At 39.8% G+C, this 27,848-nt stretch overlaps 1 protein-coding gene across 1 annotated transcript; it reads left to right on the top strand.

Annotated features, from left to right (window-relative positions):
* The first annotated feature begins 850 nt into the window (after positions 1 to 850).
* Positions 851 to 24,587, top strand: mlxip (MLX interacting protein). Its single transcript, XM_034118096.1, has 17 exons — positions 851 to 1,431; positions 4,821 to 4,927; positions 5,563 to 5,648; positions 5,821 to 5,910; positions 6,033 to 6,074; positions 6,409 to 6,649; positions 7,313 to 7,402; positions 7,566 to 7,660; positions 14,529 to 15,096; positions 15,710 to 15,813; positions 16,109 to 16,208; positions 16,294 to 16,409; positions 16,755 to 16,862; positions 17,219 to 17,346; positions 17,447 to 17,570; positions 18,542 to 18,671; positions 21,760 to 24,587. The coding sequence occupies exons 1-17, from the start codon at positions 1,121 to 1,123 to the stop codon at positions 21,864 to 21,866; spliced, it is 2,547 nt and encodes an 848-aa protein (XP_033973987.1). The 5' UTR covers positions 851 to 1,120; the 3' UTR covers positions 21,867 to 24,587.
* The last annotated feature ends 3,261 nt before the right edge of the window (positions 24,588 to 27,848 follow it).

The raw sequence follows: 27,848 nt of genomic DNA, 5'->3' as shown, positions 1-27,848 counted from the left end.
TGTGAGGATCAAAAATACATATGTAAAACTTTTTTCTGTATTTGGATTTTATTTACATGTATATGAAACGGAACACATTTGTGTGTGCATTGAAAAACACAAGTGTGGATCCGGAAATACAAGTGTGAATCCTTTTGCGGATCATGAAATACAAGTGTGAATCCTTCTGTGTGCATGTGTGTATTATGAGACTGTTCTGAGCCCATATTTAAGCAGTCTACATTTAGCTGATGTTAATATTTCCTTACTTCTACTTAAAGGAGTGGAGAAACTAGCTCGAGTGCGCTAGAATTTGAAATACGCAGCCGAAAAAAATCTGCCACTTCCTTCAGAGCCCCTCCACCAACACACACGAATGCGCACATGACCAATGAGGGCACGAGATAAGTTTGTGCAGGAGATGGAAGGCTGACAGGCAGGTAGGCCATCCCGGCGAAAATAATTGGTCGTGCTTTTTACAGCGCCACGGCTTCCACAGATGACATTTTTTAATGTATTTATTGTCATAGCATTTCATGTATTCATTGCTATCGGGATGTTAAGAGCATTCCATGGAATATAACAAAAAGTGTTTCTGAAGTGAATTACCTACCCCACCTTTAAGTACCTTTTTAATTTATGATTTTTTTTTCACTTATAATGGAGTATTTTTAAATGTTCAAGTAACTGAACTGAGTCTAGATTATTGTGACACATTTCCAGTTGCCTTCATTCAGTGCTGTGCAACCTGTCACCGGAGGTTTATTTTGAGTTCTGCGCATAGACTGTATATATAAAGGTTGGCGGGTGGGGCTGTGACTCGGACCAATCAGAATCGTTTCAGCACAGGAACTTCCTGCTCCGACAGAGAGGAGCTGAAGGCTGTTTTTTGCCAGCTGGTCGCTGCGACTCGCAGCTACGTCAACTATTTAAGACAACAACAAGTTAACTTAGGCATTTCATTACAAACAGCGAGCTTTACAAATGTCGCAACGGACCAACAGGACTCCACAGCATGACGTTGAAAAACTCTAACGGGGAGTCAGGCTGAAACTGCCAAGCCTCATGAAAAAGAGAGTTTTATTGTCCTAGCTTGCTGGCTAACGTTAGCTATTTGTCTGGTGGATACAGACGGAGAGGGATGTCTTTACGGTACAAATACCGGCGCCCTCCGCCGAGCATAAAGCAGGGTCATGATGAAGACTCGGATGCGGAGGAGCCTCCACCGGGTCTGCTGATCAGGGTGGACGGGCTGGAGAACCAGGTCATCCACAGCGGACACTTCATGGTGTCTTCGCCGCACATCGAGCACCCTCCGAAGAAAGGCTACGACTTCGACACTGTCAACAAACAGACCTGTCAAACTTATCATTTTGGGAAGGCGAGCATGTCCCACCTCTCCATAGATGCTTCACTGACCAAACTCTTTGAGTGCATGACTCTAGCGTACAGGTATGTTATTGTAATAATAACACATCTTAACCCCCCCCCGTATAACTATTCATGTTATCTCTTCAACTGTGCACATCAGAACATTAAGGAAAGGGATCGGACACTTGCTGTCACGAGGCCAGCAATGTCACTCCTCTTATTGTCACTTCCTGCTTGACCACTCATGATTCTGGTCAAGGGAAACATCTTTAAATATAAATTATGTATATTTGTACCAATACCATACCGTAATATGATGAATTGGAAATGGGGGACCCTGATGTAAACAAGACGAAAGTCTTTCTCTGGTCTGCATCCCCTTAACAATTGTATGTTTTGAGCTGTACTGTACTGTACCCAATATACAAGCTGTTAATAAACTTTTCATTCAATCAATCAATCAAACCACTGAGTAGGTATACCACTAGTAAGCATACTCCATCACAAGCACAAGTGCTGCACTTAATTCTACCTAAGTATAGGATGTAATACAGATGTATAACCGCTAATAAGTCTTAAGATAAAATGCATTCAATACATTTTAGTACATTTTCTTTCTTCGGGCCCCAAGCAGTTATTTAAAAATAACCATTTGCGAAGCTTTAAGAGGAAATGCTAACAATACATAGACATCTGAAATGGGTCCCGAGCCAAACAAATTGTAAAACCCTTTAATTGATCTTATCAAATGTTTGTTTTTTTTAAACATATATATATATATTTTTATTAAGTAGCCTAAAATGGGAACACTCAAGTAAAGATAGATAGATAGATAGATACTTTATCAATCCCAAATTGGAAAATGATTTAGTTACAGGGCCAGTGTGTTCAACATTAAAATACAAATACTTAAGAAGCTGAATAGTTAACAATAAAAAAAAAAAAAAATAGTATATCAAATATAAACAATATAACAAATTCTCTATACAATGTTCTTTTTAAAAGGTCAAAAATACTGCAGTAGCAGGAATATAGGTTTATACTATACTGTATATACATATGATAGTATATCATTTAGAGATATACAGACAATTGCAAATCACTTTGTGTTTATACTTCAGTATAGTACTAGTAGTAACTAGTATGTCATGTGTACTCTTTTATTGGGACATGAGGACTGGTGACAGGGCCTGATAAACTCAGATCACACTCTCGTTGCTCTTAAAAAGAGAGATCATTTTTCTAACTTGCATGGGCTGGAACGATTTAAACAAGCAACCAGGAACTAACTTTCATTTTCGGTGGTGTTGTGCCCAAACTAGATGCAATCAGAGCTTTGGCACGTCTTGCTACCACAGAAGTTACCACAGGCTATGCAAGTCTTTAATCTCAGCCGAAAGACAAGGGCTTCTCTCATGGCAGAGAGATACTGCTTTGTTTTGATAGTGTTGAAACACTGGCAGCAGGCACTGTTCAGGACTTGTTCAGTCAGGCTTTTTCACATTTAAGATGATTGTTTGTAAATGGGCTTAATGTGAGGTACCTATCCATAGTCTTTGTACCTTAACCATCGTACCCATGATTCTGTGTTTACTGTAGTGTAGTTAATCTAATTACTCTACTGGGCTGCAGAACCATCTGCTCAGGGGATTCCCTCTGACTTTGCAAATGGCACCAACTTGGATTCAACTATTTATAGACTAGGAAAGCATTACTACCAGTTAATGTTCTGCTGTTGTTTTAAACTCAAGTGATGACTATGTATGTACATGAAGAGCCTTTAATAACAACAAGAACATCAGGGGATCTGTAAAATACAGCTTTTTCTCTGTTCAAATTGTACTACCCGCTTACTTATTGGAAAAGCTTTTTAAACAGTATTCATAAAAAAATGAAGCACATAAATGACAACAGGGAAAGGCTGGACAGGAAGAGGAAGGAAGGAAAGAGGGGAACTCTGAGCTCACCCTTTTGGATCGTGGTAAACATTTCCCTATCTAAGCAGATTTTAAAGTTATTCTCCACTGTCCCCTTCAAATAAAACCTAAACTAAAGTCATGTTATTTGAAAAACTTTTTAAAATGTCGGTGCATATAACTGTTATGATCCATTAATAATAATACACTCAGCATTCTTTAGGCAACAAAGTTTTAATCCAATACGTTGCAACTCACTTTTTTATTATAGTCGGTTTGACTTAAAAACACTTTTTTTATCAGACCGCCCACAGCTTTGGTTATGTAATGCCACTGTGCTGTAATAAAAAGTTTCACATACTGTAACCATAATAGTGATGAATCCCTCCGATGAGGCCTTGATTTCATTTGATAGTGCACGTGTGTTGGCTCTCTGTTTAGTTGACTCTAAACTTGAGTTGTTTCCATATCAAACTTGTAGTTATCAATCTTACTTGAGCGTGGCCTTGGCAGATGCTTGTTTGTTTTGTTTGCTTTATCTCTGGAGGTCTTTTCGTTGCACTGCCAGTGCAAGCAACCTTTTTTTATTTTAAGTCATGTGTACACCATAGATTGAGCACATTGAGATCCTCAGGGTAGAGTTTAGTGTTTTTCTGCAAGAACAGAATGTACAATGTGTCATTTGTTAGAGGCATTCTTCCAGGGCTTAGTGTACTCGTATGAGAAGCCACCTTCAGATAAGTCCGTCATCAGACATGTAACTCCTGTTACTAAGCCCTAGGGCTTAGTAACAGGAGTTACATGTCTGATGACGGCTGCTCGATTATGGCAGAAATCATAATCTCGATTATTTGGGTCAATAATTGATATCACGATTATTAAAAACGATTATCCATTTACTTTGAAAACATCCATTTATTGAAAAAAAAATGTGAACAGTATGTTTTTAGCAGTTGATTACCCTGAACTTTAAGTATAATTCAACTGAAAAACCAATAAAAAAAATAAATCGTTTTATTTCGATTATGTTGTTTTCATAATCGTTGCAAGCCAAAATCGTAATTGCGATTAAAATACGATTAATTGAGCAGCCCTACTAAGCCGTGCTATCTTACCTTTTACTGAGTGATGGATGCTGGAGCAGTGTTACAGCGAGCTAGCCTCATTCTCTTTCTTATTAATGGTTAAAGTAATTGACAAGCGTCAGGTTCAAAGTGACTTTTTAAAAGCCTCTGGGAGAGACAAAACATTTCTTCCTGCTGCTTCATGTTGTAATCCCGTCATCCCTAACAAAAATAGAGCATATAAAATTACTGATAAAACAAACTTTTTTAATATTCTCAGTTAAGGTGTTTTTGTAGGGTGCTAGAATAAGTATTTTAATCTGTTGAAAATGTTTTTATCTTCCACAAGCAAGAATAGAATAAGGATTATTCTGCTGAGGATTATGATCTTTGAACGTTTTAATTATTATTGAGCTATTAATGAACTTGTGCAAGTAAGCCAACAATTGTGTATCATAAAATGACTTGTGTCATGTCCTTGTCTTTTCAGTGGGAAGTTGGTATCTCCCAAATGGAAAAACTTCAAAGGTCTAAAACTGCTTTGGAGAGACAAGATCCGTCTCAACAACGCCATATGGAGAGCCTGGTATATGCAGTGTAAGAGTTCAACTTTCATTTGTCTTCCATAGAGCGTGTACACTGCATTGTTAGTATTTAGTTTAATATGACTTTTTAACATCTCTTTCATCAAGCTGGGGCGAGAAGACGTCAGGATCAACGCTTTACTTTTCTTCTTGGTTAATACGTTTGGTTTATAACAAACTAACAGAACTCGCAACATTATCTGTAAAATGATTAACTGGGTTTTGTTTTTCATGATTTTAAGATCATATTTGAACCCTGTTCGCAACTTGCTGCAATATTATTGTTCGTTTACATGCCACGAGTGGATTGGTTACAGTGACTGTTAGTTATTCTACACAGACACTTTTGTGTTAAGTACCTAAGTGTCTTCATCAAAACATTTGAAATAAGGCAATCGTAAAACATAATAAAACCCTCTGCATAAATGAATGGCAACATTGTTTGAGTCTGTTAAGTTTTACATGATACTTCTTGTATTTATTTGTAAATTAAGCTCTTCATGTCACTGCTCCCCCATGACAGCAAATTGGCAATTGGCATAAAATCCTATTGTCTCATCCCTAATTGTTAATGTAATTTAACAGTATGAATAACAACCACTGTGCATTTCACCTGGGGTGACATGGAAGTTGTTTTTCTACCCCCAGATGTGGAGAGAAGGGAGAATCCTGTGTGTCACTTTGCAACTCCCCTGGATGGAAACATGGACTTGGACGTCCATCGTCCTGCAGAGGTAAAGACAGAAACATTTGACTATTATGATGTACGCAACGGCAATTCAAACTTTGTTGTGTTGTTTCTTGTCACCGAATTCCTCCATTCATTTGTTTCTGTTCTCTCTTAAACACTTGTATTTATGTTTCACTTGTAACTTCAATTATTCCCCATCTCCCTCTTTTTTGAAGGGCATTGCCACAGAGGGGAAATGCTTGAAAAGGAGGATTGAAATTGTCATCAGAGAATACCACAAGTGGAGAACATACTTTAAAAAAAGGGTATTCTATTTTTCAATTGTGTATATAAAGGCTCTGTAATAGTTCAGAGAGATACTGGGTATTCTGTATCTAATCCTATATGTTTTACTGCTCATTAACATTCATATCTATCTCTTTTATAGTTACAAAAGCACAAGGATGATGACCTCTCAAGCTTACTTAAGGTATGTAAAACTGCATCATGTTCAACCCACCAAAGTGCTTTTAGCTCCAACATGAATTAACCCATGCTAACCCAGTCACCCTCACATTATGACTTACCTTTCAATGGATAAACCTGGCGATATAAACAAATTCCTATTGACTAGTTTCACTTAATTGATCTTGCTGTCAGAGTAAAATATTTTGTATATATGCATTTATAAATGTGTTTCTAGTGCATGACGTGTGGATACAAAGTGTTGTTTATAGTTTAGTGTATCCCATGCTTGCGGTACTCAACACTGCATGCTTGTGTGTCATTAACTGGCTTGCTGGTTGCATTTTGAACACCCAAAGGGACCCGAGGAGCAGTTTTCGCTGTTTGGGGAAGTCTCTCCAGACATGCTCCGTGTCTCATTTTATCAGGATGAAGAGACTGCAGTTCGCCGTGTGCCTCGTAGGCATAATGAAATGCCGGCCCCCATGGAGATGGACCCCCTCTTTGACATGGATGTTCTGATGTCTGAGTTTTCAGACACGTTGTTCTCAACCTTGGCCTCGCACCAGCACATAGCATGGCCTAATCCAAGGGAGATTGGTGAGAAAAGCATTGTATTTTATGTGGTCATAAGACATCATAAATAGATTTTTATTGTCTCCTACTTTCTCAGTAATTTAAAGGAATATTAACCCCCTGTGTTACTCAGAACTGTTGAAAAAAACGTTAAAGACTTGAAGAATTTCTGAACTTGATTACTTGTAGTGGCCGGGTTTAATAACAGCAAAACTTAGTAAATACAAATCTAAAACACTGGTTTATATTTATCCTTACATGTTATTAAGAAATACATATTTTGAGACTATGTCCAAACTGTTTCCAAGTTTAATTTATCCACTCATATGCTCACTGCTTCCCAAACACATGCATTTAGCTAAAACCTTCCTATTTAAAACTCTACCACATAAACAGTGTCCCTCATGCACAGGCATGCTTCTTGTCTGTGCGAGTCTAAAGTGTTTTAGAAACTTGATGTATGAGAGTTTAAAAATGTATGTTTTGATATAGTATTGATGCTGTTAAAACGGCCCTAATATTATTTTCATTTATCAAGTCTTTACTCCGATTTCTGATTCAAGGTAACACAGGGTAAGTAAGAGATATACAAATGATCATTTTGGAGGGATACTATTGCTTTATTTATTGGTAATTTACTTTGTATTCCCCCTCCTCTCCTTACCTCTGCCTCTTTACCTTCTACAGCTCATGCTGGGAACGCAGACATGATCCAACCTGGACTCATCCCTTTACAACCCAACCTAGACTTCATGGACTCCTTTGATCCACTGCAAGGTAGGAGTAAGGCACCACCTGTAGCTGCTGTAGTGGTGCACACACACTTTACAGGAATCAACGCACATGTTCTAGTAACTCTGGAAAAGCAGTTTGCTTAGCCTAACGCACAAAGTAGTGTGGTTTTACTAACCTCTAGCTAACATAGAGACTCTTGTTCCAGACTTATTTCACAGCCTCCGTCCGCCCGTCTTCCCCTCTGTTTTACCCACTGCACCATCTGTCACCCCTCTACCCAGCAGCAGCTCTCGGTCCCAGGTAAACACACATAAAGCCACATCCCCTAACACACACCACCAGCAAGAGATTTGTCCAACGACTGTTATTTTTCCTCAATTTGTTTGTGATTGTGGTCAATTGATGAGGATATTTGTGACTTGCTCTATCGAAATCAGTCGCATTGACCCGAAGACACATTTTGAGTTGTATACACTCTTGGAAAGAGGAGATTCCTAGCTTTCTAATGATATCAGGATTGTTTTTGTACTCCAAATATTAAGCAAAATATGTTACATTATATAATGACTGTCACCGAGTCATCATTTTGAGAAAAAGGCCTTCAAAATGTCCTCTTCTCTGGAATCCATCGATCTGATTGATTATTAGCGGCTAATAAATGATCAAAATAGTCCGGAGGGAAAATATTTTCGTTTGGATTACTGGTCTGGGGGAAGCTCGCGAGTGTGTATGTATGTGTGTGTGTGTTTGTGTATTTTTGCGTTTGTGTGTATTGTGTTTGTTTCCCGGGGAAAACACTCACGAGAAACACTGGCTGTTGTTATAACTGCTGTGACGTTTAGTTACTCCGTTCTCCGCTTGTAATTATGCTGTTACAAGCTTCAAAGTTGTATTTATCATCTGAATTTGCCGAAACAAGTTTAATATTCTGAAAGCCAAGACATTGTTTATTTGAAATCAGATGAAAACAAACTGTAACGGACCCTGCCGTGTTATCTATGATTACTATACGCCTTACATTCATAATTTCAGCCGGAGGGAGGGGAAGCAGCGCTGCGGAACAGCACGAGTGCGAGTGAGAGCTGTCATCTTCCCTTTACAAGCTTCAAAGATTTATTTATCGTGTGATTTTGGAGATAAAAGTTTCATATTCTGAAAGCCAAGACTTTGTTTAGTTAAAATCAAACAAAACACCCGAACCCCGAAAAACAATTTTTTTATGCAATTCCACGTTTATTTTGAAATGAGCCGTTGCGAATTCCGACTGATTTCGATAGAGCGGGTCACATTTGTCACATCTTCTAACATGTTTCTGTCTTAATGTAGTTACACACACAACACAACTATGTAACATAATATTACTAAAATGTATTCACATAGCACTTTTCATGCATTACTTATTCCTCTGCTTAACATTAAACTTATTTTCCTTTCTAGAATCTAAAACATTTAAAATTAATTTTACTTTTATTTCATGCCATCATCCTCTCTGAAGTTCTCCCTGTAGTACTTAATGATGTTGTATTTACTGTCGGATCAAAAATGCAGTTTTACCATCAGTCTTTCTCTGATTTTAAAGGTACACATAGAAAACTAAAACTGTATCTAAGAGTTGTACAGAAGTCATTATTTGTCAGTGTAGTTAGGGACATGTTCATGGACACATTCTTAAAAACAAATAATAATATTTCACTAGCAGGGACCACGCCACAACAGTGTGATATTTGTAGCCTTATTGAATGAAGTAACAATGAATTGATATGGAGGTGGTGATGAGATGTTTATGATGAATGACGTCTGTTGGTCTGGTCTGGGAAGACGTGCTGTGGTCCGTGCAGAGGGAGACTGAGTGGGGGTTCTGTCTCCGGCATGATCCGCTCAGGCTGATTACGGGCCCCCAAAAGAGTCCGATTAAATGGAGCTGAGTTGAGCGTGTGCATGTCTGAGATTGTTTAGATTGTTGCAGATGTAAGCGTGGTTTGCTTGGGATAACCAGTGGCCGAGGACCTGGATGGTTTGATTGTAGATGCCCAGTCTCGCCGCTGTGGACGCTGCACCGATGTGGACGCTGCACCGATGTGGAAGGAATGGCTCGACTAATGTTCTTAGAATATCCCAGAAATACGCAGGATGTTTTGAAAATGAAATGTGTGGCCATTTTTACTGTTTCGGTGAGAAGAGTGGATGTTGAGGCGTCGGGTGGGCAGCGCACCTAGCGCTGAGGTATTTTGTTAGCGGCTCGTATGGGATGAGATAGGAGTTGAGGCGGAAGATGTAGATGGGGAAAGAAATTCCCAGCTGATCTGTTTTAGTCCTTCGTAGTATGTTAGATAGGCTGAGATGATGATGAGGATTGTAGGCAGATGAAGTAGAAGCAAATTCGGAGCATCGCAGGAAGCCAAAAAATGCTAGCAGAAACATGCATTCGCGGGTGAGGTCGACCATGGGTGATAAGTATCCTGAGCCTAGGGAACGGATGCAGAGGCTGAGAAGGTCAGAAGTGAGTGGCAGTCGTTTGGCGGTGAGGAAGGGTTCCTGCTTACGCAAGCCTTTGATCAGCATTGGGACGTGGAAGGACATTGTTGGCCACTGGCTATTTTTTATAAAGAAGTTGATTCCTGCCAAGTATGTCTGAATGGTGGAGGTCTGGCATTTCCGGATGGAATGACAGGGTAATGAAATTGCAGATGGATATGACGTGTGTGTGGAATGGTAGCTGGTATGTGCCGTGATATGCCTTAAAGCAATTCCAGCCTGTAATATACGCTGACATGGTGCTTGGGGCAAGGCTGTTGAGGATGGCTTCCCGTGAAGCGTGAGAGAGCATTTCCAGTTGTGGACTTAATTGAATGTTGTTGCTGAAAATGGTGGGACTGGTATGGGATGAAGATCCAATTCTGGGGCCAAGTTTCTGAATTTCTGAAACAAGACACAGACTCGGCGATGCTATTCTGATGACCTGGAATGTGTGTTGAGCTGAGATTAAAGTGAGTTTGGGCAGGAACTGCATGATGGCCAGGGAGCGAGATCGGCCTTTGTTAAGGATCTCTAAGACTGCACTGTTATCGGTGTAGACGAGTATGGCTTCCTAGACCATTCGTGCCCCCAAAGAATGGAAGCTATGATGATTGGGTACAGTTTGTGAAGCGTAGATGAAGGAGAGAGCACCTGTGAATTGAGAGCTATGAACTCCAGGCGGAAGAGAACCATCTCCCTGCATAGTAGCCGCTGAAGCCTACAGAAGGAGCTGCGTCCGTGAAGAGTTGAATATCCTCGGGTTTGGGGATGAAATCGTCATAAAAGAAGGAGATGCCATTCCATGAAGACAAGAAATGTTGCCAGAGATGCATTTGGCAAGCATCGTCTAGAACCAATTGATCGTGGATGGAGGGGACAGATGCAACTTTGTTCAGCAGGTTTGACAAGAAAGGTTTTGCTTGTGGTGTTATGCGAATGGTTGTAATTTAGGTGGCCGAGGAGGGCTAACAGTTGACGTTTTGTGCATTTGTCTGCCTGCATGTAATTTAACAGGAGAAGAGTGATGCATTTTCTCTGAGGGTAGAGAAGCCTGGAAGGACATTGAGTCCAGGGTGATGCCTAAGAACTAGGGATGTTAAGATTCACCGATTCGCATCGGTGCACCGGCATAAACGTTCAAGATGCGAGTGCACCGGTTGAAAGAGTGCACATCGGCTACAGTTTGGGTTGAACTCGCGATGCATCGATTGTAGGTAAAAAAACGATTCATTCATATAATATCCTCTCATCCTGTCAGCACTCAGCAGAGACGATCTTTGCTCCGCACTACGGAGGCCGAGAGTCTCAGTTATCAACAAACATGGAAGTCGAGGAGAAAGAGAAACACAACGCACCGAAAAATACCTACAAATCAAACGTTTGGCAACAATTCGGATTTTTCAAGAAAGACGGACAACTTGAAAAATCGCTCGCAAATTGTAAACGATGCCGTGCCGCTTTAAAGTACACAAGTAGTACGAGGAACTTAGCGACGCACATAAAGAGGCGACATGGGGTCTGCGGCTGAAAAGAGAAACCTGAAAGTAAGACATATGAGTTCAATCACTCAGTGAGGTGTAATGTCAGAGAGAGTGGTGTTTAGTTTACAGCAGCCTGTGACTGCCAATAATAGTTTACATGTCTTCCTTACAATTGTAAGCAGTTATGAAATACCTGTTTGTGAAAGGTTATTTGTATTTGTTATTGTTCATATAGAAACCACTGCTTTCTGCTCACTGGTGAGTTAGCCTATGAATGAGTGTTAAGCACATCAGGCTGGCAGTTGTATGGGCATTGCACTATGGTAGTTGTTATTTGCACATTGTTAATCATGGTCAATGCATCCTTAAATTGTTTAACTGTGAGGTGTTATACAATTGTACTGTACTCTGGAGAGTTTTTTAAGGTAAAAAAGAAACAGCATAATGGGATGTGCAGTACTAGTAGAGAGAACCAAATATGTAAAGCACCTTTTTGTTAATATATGATTTGCTGCATATAAGGAATACAACAAAATCCTCTGTCGTACCATATTGAAGTATCATTATTTTGCATCGTGTTGAATCGCATCGTATCGCCCCGTTTCGCATAATGTTGAATCAAATCGTATCGAACTGTATCGCAACAGGGGTGAATCGTATCGTATCGCACCGCCTGGTGTTTCAAATGTATCGTTAATGTATCGTATCGTTGGCAACGTATCGAGATGCGCATCGCATTGGCCTCAGTGATGGAGATGCACATCCCTACTAAGAACTCAATGGAGGTTCTAGGCCCTGAGGTTTTCTCTTCGGACAGAGGGATGCCAAGGTCTGAAAATGTTTGTATAAGTGTGTTCAGCCCATGGTGAGGATGGTGGAGACACGACGAGAAAAATCGTCGAGAAGATGGAGGACGTAGGGGAGTCTGTGAAACATGGGAAAGGGAGGATTATCGAATGGGCCTATCATGAATCCTTCTTCGATTTCTGTAGCCAGTAAGATATCGACAGTGTGAGGTTCTTTTAAAGCGGACTGAAGGTTGTAACTAGGGATGCTCCGATCGATCTCGGGTGCTCTCTAAACATGCCGATCGCGAGAGACGATCGCATGACGTAAAATACATGACACTTTTCTCTGTGCGCGGCAAAACAAGCTCGCCAAAATGGCTTCACCGGTCTGGCAGTATTTTAAGGTGTCCGAAAAAGACAGTAAAATAGCGGTATGCAACGTGTGTGTGAAGCAGAAATCCTGCAGCTCCGCCCGCTGTGACGGACCGGTGAGCGGAGCGAAACACACAAGAGTTAGACCTAACACACTTAGCTATTTTATCTACCTCTGGAACTAGCTAAACTAGTTATAAATATATTTATTCTTCACTGTCGGGTCACTCATTACTGGATCAGTGAGCTGCATGAGATACTGACAGGCTGTCAGGAGAGGGAGAGAGGAAAGGAGAGCGCTTCCGCTAATTTCTCCCGTGTTATTATCCAAAGTGAATGTAAACTTAAATAATGTACATCATTTGAATGTAATAATTAAGTTGGTTGTTTGTGGAAGCTCCAGTGAATGAGCCCCATTAACTGACTTTAAATCTTCCATTTAAAGTGATGTTTAAATCTTCCATTTAGGCCCCGCCCACTCGATCGGATCGGCAATCGGTATCGGCCGATACTGATTCCGGCGATCGGCCCCAAAATTGGCGATCGGAGCATCCCTAGTTGTGGCAGATGTGAGATGTGTTAGGGAGTATTTCTATACTTGGGTGGAAACCCTGAGTGAAGCCATTGCTAAGAAAGTAAACAAACTGTCTATCTGGATGATTTTATAAGGCAGTAGCTAGGTAATTTGCTGGATGAGGCACTGGTGCTACAAAGTTAGCTGCTCAAGGAGGAAGGTAAGCAGAAGCCGGGTTGCTGTGGACTGCTGAAGGTAGAGAAGAAGAAGGGATGAAGGGATGTATGTGCAAGGGGATTTGTGAGGCCTGTGGGCACAGGGATGAGAAGAAGGTTGATGAGCTGAAACAGGTCAGACACAGAGAGAGCAGGCACATGGGGGTAATACGGCTTGGCCCCCACCAGGGGGTGCTAGTGACTCGGGCTGTGTCCGTGGAGGTGAACGCGGGCAGCGGGCGGTGATTGGCTCTGAAGCAGGAAGAGCTGAAGGCCTTTTTGTTGTTGCCTGTGTGCTGCTGAAGGCTTTATAGAGATTAAACAGTCTTGTTTTGTTGTAGTTTCGATGGAAATGAATGCCGTGTTCTTTCAGGAAACGTTGTACTTGTATGACTGTCCACTTCGTGATGTCGAGCTCCGTTTCGGAACGCAGATTCTGCCGAGAGGCGTGTCGAGTCCGCCAAGGTGAATAGCTGGTGGCTGTGAATGAGGCATGCTGCCGATGATGGGAGGATTGGTGCTGGCTATGCCCGTTTCGGCCCCGATTTTTTGGCCCTCACTGGCGAAGGAGGCCTGGGATCTGTCTGGAGTTGGAGACATTTCCTTGAGCGGAAGTGACGGCTGGTGTGTGGGATACTGACGGCCGAGGAACGCGAGCAAAGCGAAGCAGCGCTCCCACAATGCAGTTCAGCAAAGCGTGTCACTCCATTCAAAGTGAATGGGCAGAAGCGTTGATGCTTCAATGCACGCCGCCGTGTGGACGGGCCGTTAGCCGTGATTAGCGATGGGGTTGAGGCGTGGCCATGCTCCTGAACCTAGATTAACAAATGAACTTCATTAAACAAAGAATCCTTAAACTCACTTAAAGACAGTGGAGGAGAAATAGTGGCCTCTTTGATTTGCTCTAGCTAAAACCTTGGCCTAAAAGTGGTAAAGGCATTTTGCATCTGCCTGAACGGTCTATAGAATGTAATAGAAAGTGAACACTGACACAAATGCTTTAGTTTGACAGAAATGTTTCCACAATTATCTTCTGTTTACCCTTCCGTCTTTATTGGTTGATTCTGTATTGTGGATGGGAAGTTCCTTTACCCTTTGACACTTTGAAATGCTCCGATCAGATGGAAGCGGTATAGAGTCGCTCCATTTGCGATGTAGACACGGGGTCAGAGTGTGTAATTGGTGTGTAAAAACCCTTTTTGTTGTCATAATCTTAACCAGCACAAAAATGAAATGTACATCTTTTATGAACTTACTTTTCCCTTTGTCATCCCTTATCAGACCCAGTTAATGTCCTCCATGCTCACGAGCAACCACATATCCCCTCCTGGCCCTCTGCCCATCCCCTCTCCCATGGCCAGTCAAACCAGTCCAACAGGAGGTGCTGGGGGTGGTGGTCGTGATTCTGTCTATGCAAGAGACTACATGCCTCTATTTCCTGGGCAGGTGGCGCCCTGTGATCTAAGAGTAGCTTCCTCAGTCTCTCAGCCATTAAGCCATGATCCGTTATTGCAGTGCCTTTCTGGTCAGGACTTGACCTCAGCACCAGCTCTGATGGTTCCCTCACCGTTGGACAATACCTCAGCACTGGATGAGACGCACACCGCCCCCTCTACAGTCCCACCCAGCGATGCAGCCTCCACCTTCAGCCAGGCCTCAGAGTATGGCTCCATATCTGCACCCCCTTCCCAACTGCAGTCCTTGGCTCCATTACCGGCCCCTCCTGTCAGGCACCCTCAGACTTTTGTCCTGCCTCGCCCCTTTCAGTCATCCAGTTCCAACAAAAATCGCCCTGTGCAAAGGATTGCTCCTGCGAACACCCTCCCCACCTCCCACCTCATCCTCACAGGTCTGTTGTTTCTCTACTCAAAATCAAGACATTGCTTCTGCATTTGGAGAAAATGTGCATTTTACCTTGTTGATCTGTCAGTGGAGCTGTGTCACTTTAACTTAAATTACACAAGATAGCGCTCAAGCCTTTCTTATTCAGTATTTTGATTCACAATGTTGTAGTCACTGTAGTTTAGGCCACAATGATGCCTTTTGTAAGCACTGAAGTGTACGCAAGTACATTTCCTATGAATTTATTACCGTTAAACGAGGAAAATAATCTCTGTAGCAAATAAATACCATGTTATTTCTTTAATATTGTTTTTTCATTAAAATCTGAAACACATTTAAAACATTATTCAAGATACTAGAACCATACGACTGTTGAAATACTTAATAGAGCTAATATAATAAATAACTTATACAACAATTGGTTGCATTACATAGTCAACGTACAATGAAACTTGTACAGACTAATGTTAATCACCACATAGTTTATTTTCTGCAAAATCCCCTGAGGAAGAAAGGACGTGGCAGCATGTCAAAAATGATAACTCCTGAATAGATGTTCACGTATGAATGCACATAAAAGTCATCCTGCAGCGCCTCACTGTCAATGTTCATCCTCTCAGCCCCTTTCCCAGGTCATGCCAACGCTGTTATTGTTACACCAACACCTCTGAAAGCAGACGTCCATAATACTGGAGTAGTCATCGCTCCTTCTCAACTTGGAGGGGTATGTTTTCAGCTCTTATTCCTCTGTGGGTCTTTATTTTTTTAATTAACCTTTATATATACAGGAAATTGCACTTACACTTGATGTCTCATCCTCAAAAGAGATTTGAGTTGCAAATAGAACATTTAAAAACGGCAACGTTTACATTTTATAGTCATTTTCCTGTCGTTTGTAATGCATGAATGTAAAATACAAACCTTACTAAGGATCAGAGTGAGGTCATATTTTATTATTGTGCTTCTCTGTCCTCTTTTTTTTATATCCTGCCAATTTGTTCTCTTTTCCTGTATCTCAGGCTCCTGGATTTCACGTTGTGTCTCACAAGTCTCCACAACTGATAGTCCCCAAAGAAAAGTCTTCTAACCGCAAAAATCAAAAAGCCTCCTCCAGTGCCGGTGAGACTTCACTACTCCAAAAAATAAAGTCTTAAGTGTTGACCCACAACTCGTTACATGTTGGTTTTGTTTTTGTTCTCTCCAGGTCACAGTCAGCCAGGATCAGGTCAGGGATCACCGTGTGGGTTAGATCAAGCTCCTAGTCCCCAGTCGCTGATCAGCAGCAGCACTGTAACGCTGGTGAAGATTGAACAAAACCAGGTTTGTGTTTATGCGTCATTGTTTCTTAACATGAACCCGTTTATTTGCATTAATGCTAAATATATGGTGTGTGTGGATATGAATATTGAATGACATTTTGGCCTCTCGCAGACTTGGGGCAATTAATGAAAACATATTTGCAATGAATCAAAAATGACAATTTGTGTTAAAGCGTGAAAAGGGCAATCCCAATGCTGAACATGAATTAAGAAAGGCTGGATTAAATCCCTTGGCAATTGTATAAACCTGTTTATACATAAGTAGCATTTTGACTTTTTCCTCTGTAACCCATGATACAATCTCAGTCAGCCTCTGTGTAATATTTTCACTGCTGTTGTGTGACAGAGCCGAAGGACAACACACATATCTGCTGAGCAAAAGAGACGATCAAATATAAACATTGGCTATAAAACACTCTGCAACCTGATCCCTACTTTAAAGTCCCAATCCAATGTAAGTGTTTACACCTGTGTCTTATTAAAACCTCTGCAACAGATTCAGGTCGAGAGCTGCAATGAGTAGTTGATTTATCTGTTAATCGTTTGAAATACACATTTGTATCTAAGGATTAATCATTACAATCATTTTTCATAAAGAATATATGTTGTGTTTATAATATCAAACTGAATATCTTTTCTTTTTATATATCAAAACTATTAATCAAGAATATGTCGGTTAGTGGATAATGAAACTCATCGTTAGTTATTTTTCAGGATACCATTATTGTTGTTCATGTTGCTATATATAGTTTATACACATTTACTTTGCAATCTGCCTTATGATATTCATTATCATTGTGTTGTGTTTAGATCAGTAATGCCATCACGTTGCAAAAGACTGTGGATCACATTGGGAAGATCCAGCAGGAGAGGCAGCAGATGCAGGAGGAGGTCAAAAGACTACGAGAGGAGATAGAGGAGCTCAACGCCTCCATTAAGTATTTCAAATCATTCTATATGCTTCACCTCTCGTCTGATATACAAAAGTTGAACAGATACCTAACTGATTACCACTCAAATGTTTCCGCTCAACCACAGCTCGTGTCAGGAGCAGCTGCCTGCGACAGGGGTGCCCATCAGGAGGAACCGCTTCGAACACATGCAGGAGAGGTTCAAAGAATATGTGAAGAACCGCACCCTGCAGAACTGGAAGTTCTGGATTGTATCCTTACATAAAGCGGCTGATACATATTGCTGCTTATTAATAACAAAGGACAATGTACATTTAACATTTTAAAATCTTCCAATGGCTGTTGAGGACAAGCAATCTACTTTAAGTCCAGGTTATATACAGACCTCTTCAACTTCATTTAGTAGCCTTAATATGGCTCCGTGAGATGCAAGAAGAACAATTCTGGTGAACAATTTTCTAAGTCTGATCTAAATAGTTTACTGTCCTGTGTTTATGATTGAAGAACAGGTGGAAAAGGTGTGCGAAGATGATCTTTATTAGCTGTTTTTGTTTCATCTATGAAGAAGGTTGAACAAAGATTGGACCAAGAAATGTTTCAGTCATCAAAACAAACTATTTTGCCAAATGTTTTTTATTATTTTACTCATTCAGGCCACAAGAGGCTGAAGTGCACCACTACACCATGTTCAAGAAATCTAAGATCATTCATATTTTCTACCATGTGAGTTTTTATTTTCAATGAACAGTGATGTTGCAAGTTCACCTTACTAACCCACAATATATGGGTGAATAGAGACATTTAAAATGGAGAAAACATGAATGATTTTATATTGGCTTTTGTTGCCTTTTTTTCTTTAGTCATGAGCACAGGGGCAAAAATTCATTAAGATTAAACCTAGAAAATGGATCACAAGATCTGTTTAGCCACTTGTCTCTCAGGGCTTCCATACCTAGGTGTATAACCAAAAATGTACGTTAAGTTGTACAAGACACTGTATTTAGGAAGGGAAATTGCTTTGTTTTTTAACAAATGCAGAAGCCATGTATTTGCTATCAGGTGCAGTAATTATCTCTGACAGTGTTCATGTTTTAGTCATTTAATAAAGGCAGTAAAAGAAATATGTTAATGTTACAGTCTTGCGCTCTTACAGTTGGTCAGGCAGAATTGTTTTTGTCTCACTCTGTAGTGTAATAGATCCTTGACCATCATCCATTTATAGTTTAGCATCATTATCAAGCCTCTGTTTGATTCATTCAATGAGATGGTGTCAACCACAAGCAGAGCAGAGCTGTGTCAGACCACGTTGCAGTGGGTCGATCGTCACTGCTCCCTCCCAGTGCTCAGACCCAGTAAGTAAAGGACTATCAGGTGGAAATCCAGAAGAACAGATATTTTATACATCACCAGCCTTCCTACTCTATCGCAGTTTTTCCTCATGTACTCCCATTAATATCCAGGTTATCACAAAGCAGGAGATGTCCGTGTCAGACCCATCCTCCCTTACTGGAAACACTACGTTCAGTTTAAGAAAGTGGTGGCGCTTTGGTAGAGCCTGCAGGAGGCACGACATGACACGGAATACACAACGGTCACATAACTGTTCTTAAATTGGTCATTAACAACACCGTCTCTTGCTGTTCCTTGAATTTGTCTTTAGTTCGGCCATTACAGAAAAACATTTCCTAATCTCTCTCCAGTTTATGTAAATGACCACTTTTATTCACCCTTAGATATTTGTTTGCATCCGGTTGTGTTCTAGCCGACAAAGAAAATCAAAAAGCCCACTTCCTTACCGTGAAATCTCCGGACAATGAGCGGAGATCTGTTCACACATGTGCTCAATTGGACATTACACAGAAAATGACTTACTGTTTGATAACTTAGTCTGAATGATTCATACATTTGCATTCTCACATACATCTGGACTTCTGGATTTTGGGGTGGCATGTATCAAAGGGGCATATGGTTGCAAAAAACAAATCAATAGTCGGAGCATTTGCAGTCCAGCTTTGTTCTAACTCAGGGTTCCCGCGGGGTCTTAAAAAGTCTTAAAAAGTCTTAAATTTGATAATATGAATTTAAGGCCTTAAAAAGGTCTTAAATATGGCCAAAAAAATAAGAAAGGTCTTAAATATGATTTAGAAGGTCTTAAAAATGATCGGATTTGAAAGGTACTTCTGTGTTGCGATAGCGTCTAAATGTGTTTTGGGGGAAATGTCCGGGCTGCAAAGTAACCAGTATGGTAATAGCCTTTCAGTTCCCCCCAACAATTTGTATTGAAATAAATCAACATGGAACCAGTAATCACTAACTTTGTTTCCGCCGGCCCCTTATTGGAGAACACCCAGCTAGTAACCTAGCAACCAAGCTTCAGCTAGCGGCAGACAGAAACTCATGTATCTTCGAATAAATATGGGGAAGTGTAAGTTCAACCGTTATTGGTTGGAAAACATCGAATTTAGTGCTTGGTTGAAACCAGGGGAGGGGAACGTGTTTAAAGCCCGCTGCACCTTTTGCAAAATAAATTAGCGTTTGTTTGGCTAATGTAGCGTTAGCTAGTGCAGCGTTAGCTAGTGCAGCAGCTCCCGCAACAACACATTGGGACCTCCGGGCAACGTTTGGGTCTACGTCAACCCTAAAAGCGGAGGTGCTGTAGACGCTAAATACCGTAGTTAAACACCAATCATACAACAGCAACGATGAAAGATTGTAGCCAAGGCAGCAGAGCTCTGAATATAGCTCTTGTCACACTCTCTCTCTCTCACACACACACACACACACACACACACACTAGGGCTGCTCGATTATGGCAAACATCATAATCACGATTATTTTGGTCAATAATTGATATCACAATTATTAAATACAATTATTAATTGACTTTGAAAACATCCATTTATTGAACTTTAAAACAAATAATAATTTGGACAGTATCTTTTTAACTGTTGATTACCCTGAACGTATAATTCAACTGAAAAAATAAATTAAATAAATTATACATTTAAATAAATAATATCAAAAATAATAAATACCAATAAACAAGATCAACAAATATTTTGGAGCGCACTTCCACACATATGATAAATAAAAATAAATTAGACTAAAATTAATTAATCAAATATGTTGTAGTGCACTGTCACAACCTAGCAAAGCAAAATAATCGATTATGTTGTTTCGTAATTGCGATTAAAATATGATTAATTGCACAGCCCACACACACACACACACACACACAAGCACACAGAGACACACACACATACACACTTTTTGTCTAACACGCTAACACAGTTCTGTACTGTTATGCTGTTATGTTCAGTCATTGTTCTTATGTTGAACATGAATACATTTATGGGACGTATTTCTTCTTTCATAGCAATTTTCCTTCATACTTTCTTGCCGTGAAATAGGTCTTAAATTCTATTCAAAGTGGTCTTAAAAAGGTCTTAAAAAGTCTTAAATTTGAGTTGGCGAAACCTGCAGGAACCCTGCTAACTGCAAAGTGTTAGATCATTACAGTGTGTAATGGTTAAACACCTGCTATCTGTCACTGTCTCATTTTTTTCATGTAGTCATCAATCAGCCATGCCGTAACAGAAAATGTAACAGTGCATCTAACTTTCCTTTGATGTGTAGAATCACTTTCTAATCATTTTTTTCCTCCCACTTCAAAAAAATACTCTTGTATTGCTGACTCAGTGTGACTTTAACAATGACACTTGGATCTGATAATGGTGACGTCAAAGATTTCTATCAGTAAAGTCACAGTTTTAGCATTTCGCTGGAGGCTGGGCCTGCACTGCTGCAGGAAATGGTAAAGAACTAAAAGCAAACTCAGATAAAGCAAACCTCCATCAAGGCCAAATGCCCGAATAGTTTGTTCTACAATCGGGCTTAGAAACAAACAGACAAATCAAACCGAAAACAATTGCGAGAGATAATCGAAAAAACTATCGTTCCACTGTTTTACTCCATTACAGGTTGGACTGCCCCCTCAAATGTAATCATTCAGATCTGCTTGGTTATGAGACATGTTTTAAATTTCCCCTGAGTCACTGTCCTTAGCATGAAAAACAAGGCTCTTCTTATGCATTCTGGAAAAAATGCAAATATTAAATTCAGCAGTCCTAAAAGAAAGTCTTGTTATATGACACATTTGCCCAGAGTATGCAAAATAACAGCAAATCTACAACTTGGTTGCACATTAACATTTTCCAAAAGAGCTTTTTTTAACAATAGACCAAGCATCGCCTCCCACCAAGTAACCACAAATATGTCAGTCATAGTTAGTAAGTAATGAGCTTCCAAATCAAAATTGGTTTTGACATTTTTTAATCAAGTACATCCATACAGATACAGTTGTATCTTGTAAAGAAGAAAATGTTGTTTTACAGTCCAGTTTTGGTAACTAAAATGCAGTTTCTTGTTTTGTTTTTTTAGTGGTGCTGAGTACTCTTCGCAAGCTGAGCACAAACACGTCCATCCTAAGCGATCCATCCCTCCTGCCTGAAGAAGCCATCCAGGCCGTTTCACACACAGACGTGTAGCCTCGCTCTCAGAGGTGAGGCGGCCAAAAAAAACACCTGAAACTTTTAAAGCAATCATCAAAATGACATATCACTAGTTCACCTTACAGCCGCTCAGCAAGGACACCACGTCTTCCACAGATCCTCCACCTCCCTGAAAAATAAACAAAATGAAAAAATGCGAGCTAGGTCTGTCCTACTTTCACTCTGTATGTACGACGGTCCTACACTTGTTGTGTTGTACGTTGCTTCTTGGGAATAATGCACACAGGGGGCCTTATCTTTTACATTACTTTTATAACAATAGTGCAAAAATGGCTTTATCATGTTGTATTTTAATGACAACTACGTCTACCTTCGCCTATATCAGGTGAAGATCTTTTGAAAAAATCGAAAGGTGGTACTTTTTGTTTATTTGTGAACAACAATATATATAAAAAATTACTTGCATGATGTGAAAGCACAACAATGTGTTGGAAAGGGAATTATTGAGTGATTGTTCATCTTATGTTCTCTAGCAGTTGTTTAAGTGTAGAGATAAGATGCTTTCATAACAAGGAGATGGTGGAGTATAGCATTGTTTGTGGCAGCTCTGAAACCTATATAGGTTTTATATCGGAGTGTAGTGGATTGCCTGAAACGTGGTCACGAAAATCACTTGTGCTTAAAGTATAACCGATATTTTTCAACTAGGACCCTAATTCTTATGGTTTTGTATCTGACTAATGGGGAAAACAATATTTTAATATTGGTCATGCAGGGAGAGCGCTGCAATGTAACCCTTCCCGTAAATCAACCACTGTCGGTGTATTTCTACTTTAAGTGCTTTTTGGCCACTGACATGCTCATATTGTTAAATATTATTCTTTTAACTGTCTGACAGCATTATGGAAAGGACCATTCAGTGAATGAAAACCTTTTTCTTTCACTTGATCCGATCTGTTAGCCCGGAAATGTCTCCACCTGAAATCTTGTCACATCCACATTGTCAAAAACAGCAGCCATGACATTAAAATCTGTAAGATAACACTAAGCTACACTTTCTTTACTCCAACAACAGCGCTCTCCCTAAATGACCAATTTAAAAGAAATGTTAACCCATTAGTCACTAAGACTAAACTAGAATAGTGTCCAAGTTGAAAAATACCAATGTTGTGCTTTAATAAGGACAAGGAAGCAGAGTGCTGTGTCTTCTTTTCTGTCTATCATTTACTCAGGTGAACGCCTTTTTGCAAGTGGTTTTCCACCCATGCTGAACATTTTTCTTCATACGCTGCTTGCTCTGCCCGTTTCCAGTGAATTCAACTGCAAAATGTACAAGAAAGCAGTCATATTAAATACAGTATGAATGTTACATACCTGGGTCTCAACTGGGCAGGTCACAGCATCATGGAGCAATATTACTTACAACCCTCATAGGGAACTTAACTGAAATAGCAGTAGAGGTTATATATACCATATTTCACATGTACAGTGTTACAAGATCTTAGCTGAATGCAAAGTAGTCACTCAGGGCTTTGCTGGTCAGCGTAATTATTTTCCATTTAGCTGAACAAATCTAGTCTGTGTCCTTCTCCGCAGGAAACATGTCGTAGGGATGTAAGCAGGGTTCGAGTTATGTGGGAGCCAATGGGAGCTGAGCTCCCATAAGGAGGGGTCTGAGCTCCTATGAAAGCAGTGAAATCATACATCTGTGGGGGTCGCATTACCAACAACCATTATTTTAATCACAAAAAATGCATGTGGCAATGTAATGAGTCTTATTACTCGTTAACGAGGTAAATAGGCTAAAATAAAAACCTGTGTGTGTGTGTTTGTTGCGTTAGTTTTAAAGACCCCCATAAAACTCAGATTTTAACTCGAACCCTGCATGTAAGGTTACAAGTTACATTTGCCTATGTTTTTTTTCTGCTCGTAGACACACTAATTTATACCGTGGAAAGACAGAAACAGACCCAAAAACAAATAAATAACATAGTTAACCGACATATAGGTCATTGTTTTTGTTACTGACGATGCTCTGTTTCCTGCTTTGGAATAAGACAATGTGCAGTCGGCATGTCTGCCGTACATCAGCTTTAAACTCAAATGAATTGCCCTTACTTTAATTTGGTTCGGCTCTCCTCAGACAGGCAATGATTTTGGGATATTTCTTTCTTTTTGTGCAGAACAACCCTGTTTACTCTGAGTGTTACATTAGAAAATGGCAACACTGGTCTTTCTTATTTCTTGAATGTGCAGCTTTTTGTGTGTTTTATTTTGGATTGCAGATTGCAGTCTTTTATTTGTTTTTGTTTTTTTACATGATTAAAATACTTTACCTGTTAATGTACAGTCTGCTCTATACAGTAAGATAGGGATAGCAGTAATCACCGATGTCAATTAAAACATTCACAGTGACGCAAATCAATAGGCCTATGTCAAATACCCCAGTGTAACACTGCAGCATTTTATTGGTTTGTTATTTTTTCCCTTCCCCTCTGATTGTAAAATATTTGTCATACCAGGCTGAGGGTTTTTTACCTGATGATGTGAACAATCATTGCAGACTGCATCCGTTCACGTTGGCTCTTCACCAATTAAGTGTTATATTTCTATTGTTTTAAGACATAAAGAGATTTTCTATGTGTTGCATCTGTGTTTTTTTTTGTGTTCTTGCAAAGTTCCCGAATTTCTTCACCTAACAAGTTTAAAGAAGCCTTGAATGATTCGGAATCACAATAAAAACAACAATTTTGAAAATCTTGACTTGCTTTATTTTCAATGAAGTTCAATAAATATCATATTTTCACCATTTAAACAATCATTAAAATAGTTACATTTACACTACACAGTTAATATTACTTTGCTAAGCTGCTTGTCCAGACGCTCCAGCAGACATTTTACATTCCGAGAGGCCTCCAACATCTCCATGGCGGGCAGGCTGCAGTTCCTTTGGGGTACGGATTTACTCATCAGATCCTCCATGAGCTTTGTTTGCTGGCTGATCATACGCAGGTCGCTCGACAGATCTGGGGCCATCCCGGATATGGTCTGCATGTAGCAGCGAAGAAGGGAGAGGCGGTGAGCGGTTAGGGGTTGTTCCAACTCCACCAGCCACGTGATGTTCATAGAGTGGCAGGGGGTCTTGGGAAGCACTGGAGCCTGCAGGAGACACACTTGGTCAGTATGTGGCCATATCAGCAAGTAATATCAATACACTGTTTAAAATGCCAACACCCGGGATAAGTTGGACTGACCAGTGATGCTTGAACTGCACCACTTTCAGTATAATGAGATCTTTTTTACCCTGCATGTGAAGTGTCAAAGCTGTGATTTTGCAGCCAAAATACTGATTTTTGGCTATTAAAGTTATTTTTATGGATTTTAATAAGTAGCCTACCAATGCTGTTAAAGAATTACGTATAGGACTAAAGGGTAGTCAAAACACCACACTGCTACAGCTGGCTAGCATTTAAACAAATGTTGGCATATGCTTTTACCTACTTACAGTATGTAGAAATAGACATGTAGTGCATATGTTCTAGAAGAAATGATCCATTAAGTTTTAAGTTGAATAGCAACAACTCATTTTTGGAGGATTCTTTAAGTGGTTCAAAAAGTCAGTGGTTGGGCAATGTCTTCTTTTTTCTGTTGCTATGTTTACTGCCAGGTAGCTAATTTCACTAAAGGATAAATAAAGTTGTATCTTATTTATAATACATGATCAATTATACGTTGATTATGTTTTGAATTAATTATTATTGTGTTAGATAAGATAAGATAGTACTTTATTGATCCCAATTTGGGAAAAACATTTTTAAATCCAAATCTCATAAATATCTCAAGTTATTAAATAAATGTAGTTCAGTAAAAAGTACAGTTTAATGAATAAATAATAAAGTAGTCTAGATTGAATTATACTTACGAGGTCGGTCAGAGTTTTCCGTATCTCAGTCTGCATATACTTGATGGTTCTGTTCATAACCAAGTTGGGTCTGCATGCTGCTTGTGCAATAATCAGGCACAGGAAGATGATAACAGCTGCTGGGACATAAAAGATCACACAGTGGAGATAAAGAAGATTTTTTAAAACACACATGCACATAAACAGAGAAAGGGAGATCTTCTGTCACTAGGCTACTACGTTTCAAGTGTTTTTCAATTTTGCCTGCAGAAGTTGAAGATGTAGGACTGCCAGGTTTCAGAAAAGAAACAGAAGGACTTCAATATGCTTACCAGCGCGACAATCCATGACAACAGGAGGCTTTAGTCAGTAGCAGGCTGATGTGAGACTTTCTGTGATACATCTTTCTATTGATGATCCCTTTTATTGGGGATCCTTAGATAATGATCAACATTTTTACATTTCCCACTGGGTATTTCCAGTATGCTGACACAGAATAAGTCACACAATCTCAGGATTTATTTTAATTTTGTGCATGGGGATTCTCTCTGAGGAATCCCTGCACCTACACATCCCGTAACATGCTATAGTCAAACAATGATAACATCGTTTACTCACACAGGGTGTGTGTGTGTGTGTGTGTGTGTGTGTGTGTGTGTGTGTGTGTGTGTGTGTGTGTGTGTGTGTGTGTGTGTGTGTGTGTGTGTGTGTGTGTGTGTGTGTGTGTGTGTGTGTGTGTGTGTGTGTGTGTGTGTGTGTGTGTGTGTGTCAGTGTGTGAGTCTTTGGACCTTATAGTGAAGGCTGTCACAATACCAGAATCACAACTGATGTGATTCAACACAATTATCGTGACGATAATGACTCATGACACTATTATTGCAGTTTCAATAGAAAATGTGATTAAAAAAATGATAATGCTATCTTTCAAATTCATCGGTAACTTAGAAGAAGAAGTAGAAGAAGAGGACTCATCTGTGTGTAGGGCATTGGAGGATCGTGAAGACAGAAAACAGAAATAATTATATAATAGGCGCTGGCGCTATCAATAACACTAATCGCAAAATGTCAGGTATTAAACAATACAGTTATGGTCAGTACATACATTACAGTACACCATACACATATTGCAACACCTTTAATCATAGATAAGGACATATTATATATATCGAAACATTTTCCATCCTCGTGAGAATGTAAAACTTTTATCACTGCAATAGCCAAGTACTTTTCACATCTGTTCCAGTAAACCAGATTATTTATTCTTCAATGAAAAGTCCAAAACAGTATTTTAAAGGTGGCATGCATCAACCCTGTTTAATGGTTCTGCACTGGCCTATAGAGGAGGGGGGTTTAAAATATTTGGAGACACTGTCCTACACTGTTAGCACGGAGTTCATATCTAATTAAATAATGAATTATAAATTACTGACATTATTTAAGTTTGATTGAATTACTATCAAATGTAAGCATATACTACTTGCTGACTACCAAATGTAAGCATATAATACTGACATGTGTTAGTTAAGCAATGTGTCAATAATTTTAAGTTAAGTAGCTTTACATTATCAAGTTTTAGTCATGTTCACAATGCATGATGGGAAAGAGAAGGATCTTTTAATGTGCCGCGGCCACGTTTCCAGCTCGCAATTTCTCAGTCGGACGCAACCCCACTTTGAACGCCGGACTTGCACAATATGGTCTAGCTGCGGCCGCGGCCAGTACACGACACTACACGACACGCCCACTACACGACACGCCCACCTGACACGACACTACGGTGGCTGAGAGACATTACCGTACATGGCAGATTAAAAGCGAATTGACGACATTTATTATTATTGAGATCGTACATGGCAGATTAAAAACGAATTGCAAATGTTATTGTAGCATTTTAAGCAACTATTAGGCAAATAAATGAATAACCTAGTCTATCCGTTTGAGACACAACAGTATAACTTTCAACCCAAATCATTTTGTCAACAAACGGTGGTTTAGTAAACTTTTTTTTAATATATAAAATAGGTATTAATGAGATAATCTATTGATTATGTTTGTCTAACTGCTACACATGTATTTTATACATAAATGTAGATATTTGTGAACATCTAAATATAGT

Source organism: Trematomus bernacchii, unplaced genomic scaffold (assembly GCF_902827165.1).
Source record: "Trematomus bernacchii unplaced genomic scaffold, fTreBer1.1, whole genome shotgun sequence".
Classification (NCBI taxonomy): domain Eukaryota; kingdom Metazoa; phylum Chordata; class Actinopteri; order Perciformes; family Nototheniidae; genus Trematomus; species Trematomus bernacchii.
Note: the sequence above shows the minus strand (reverse complement) of the source record. Positions and strands in the feature narration are given on the sequence as shown.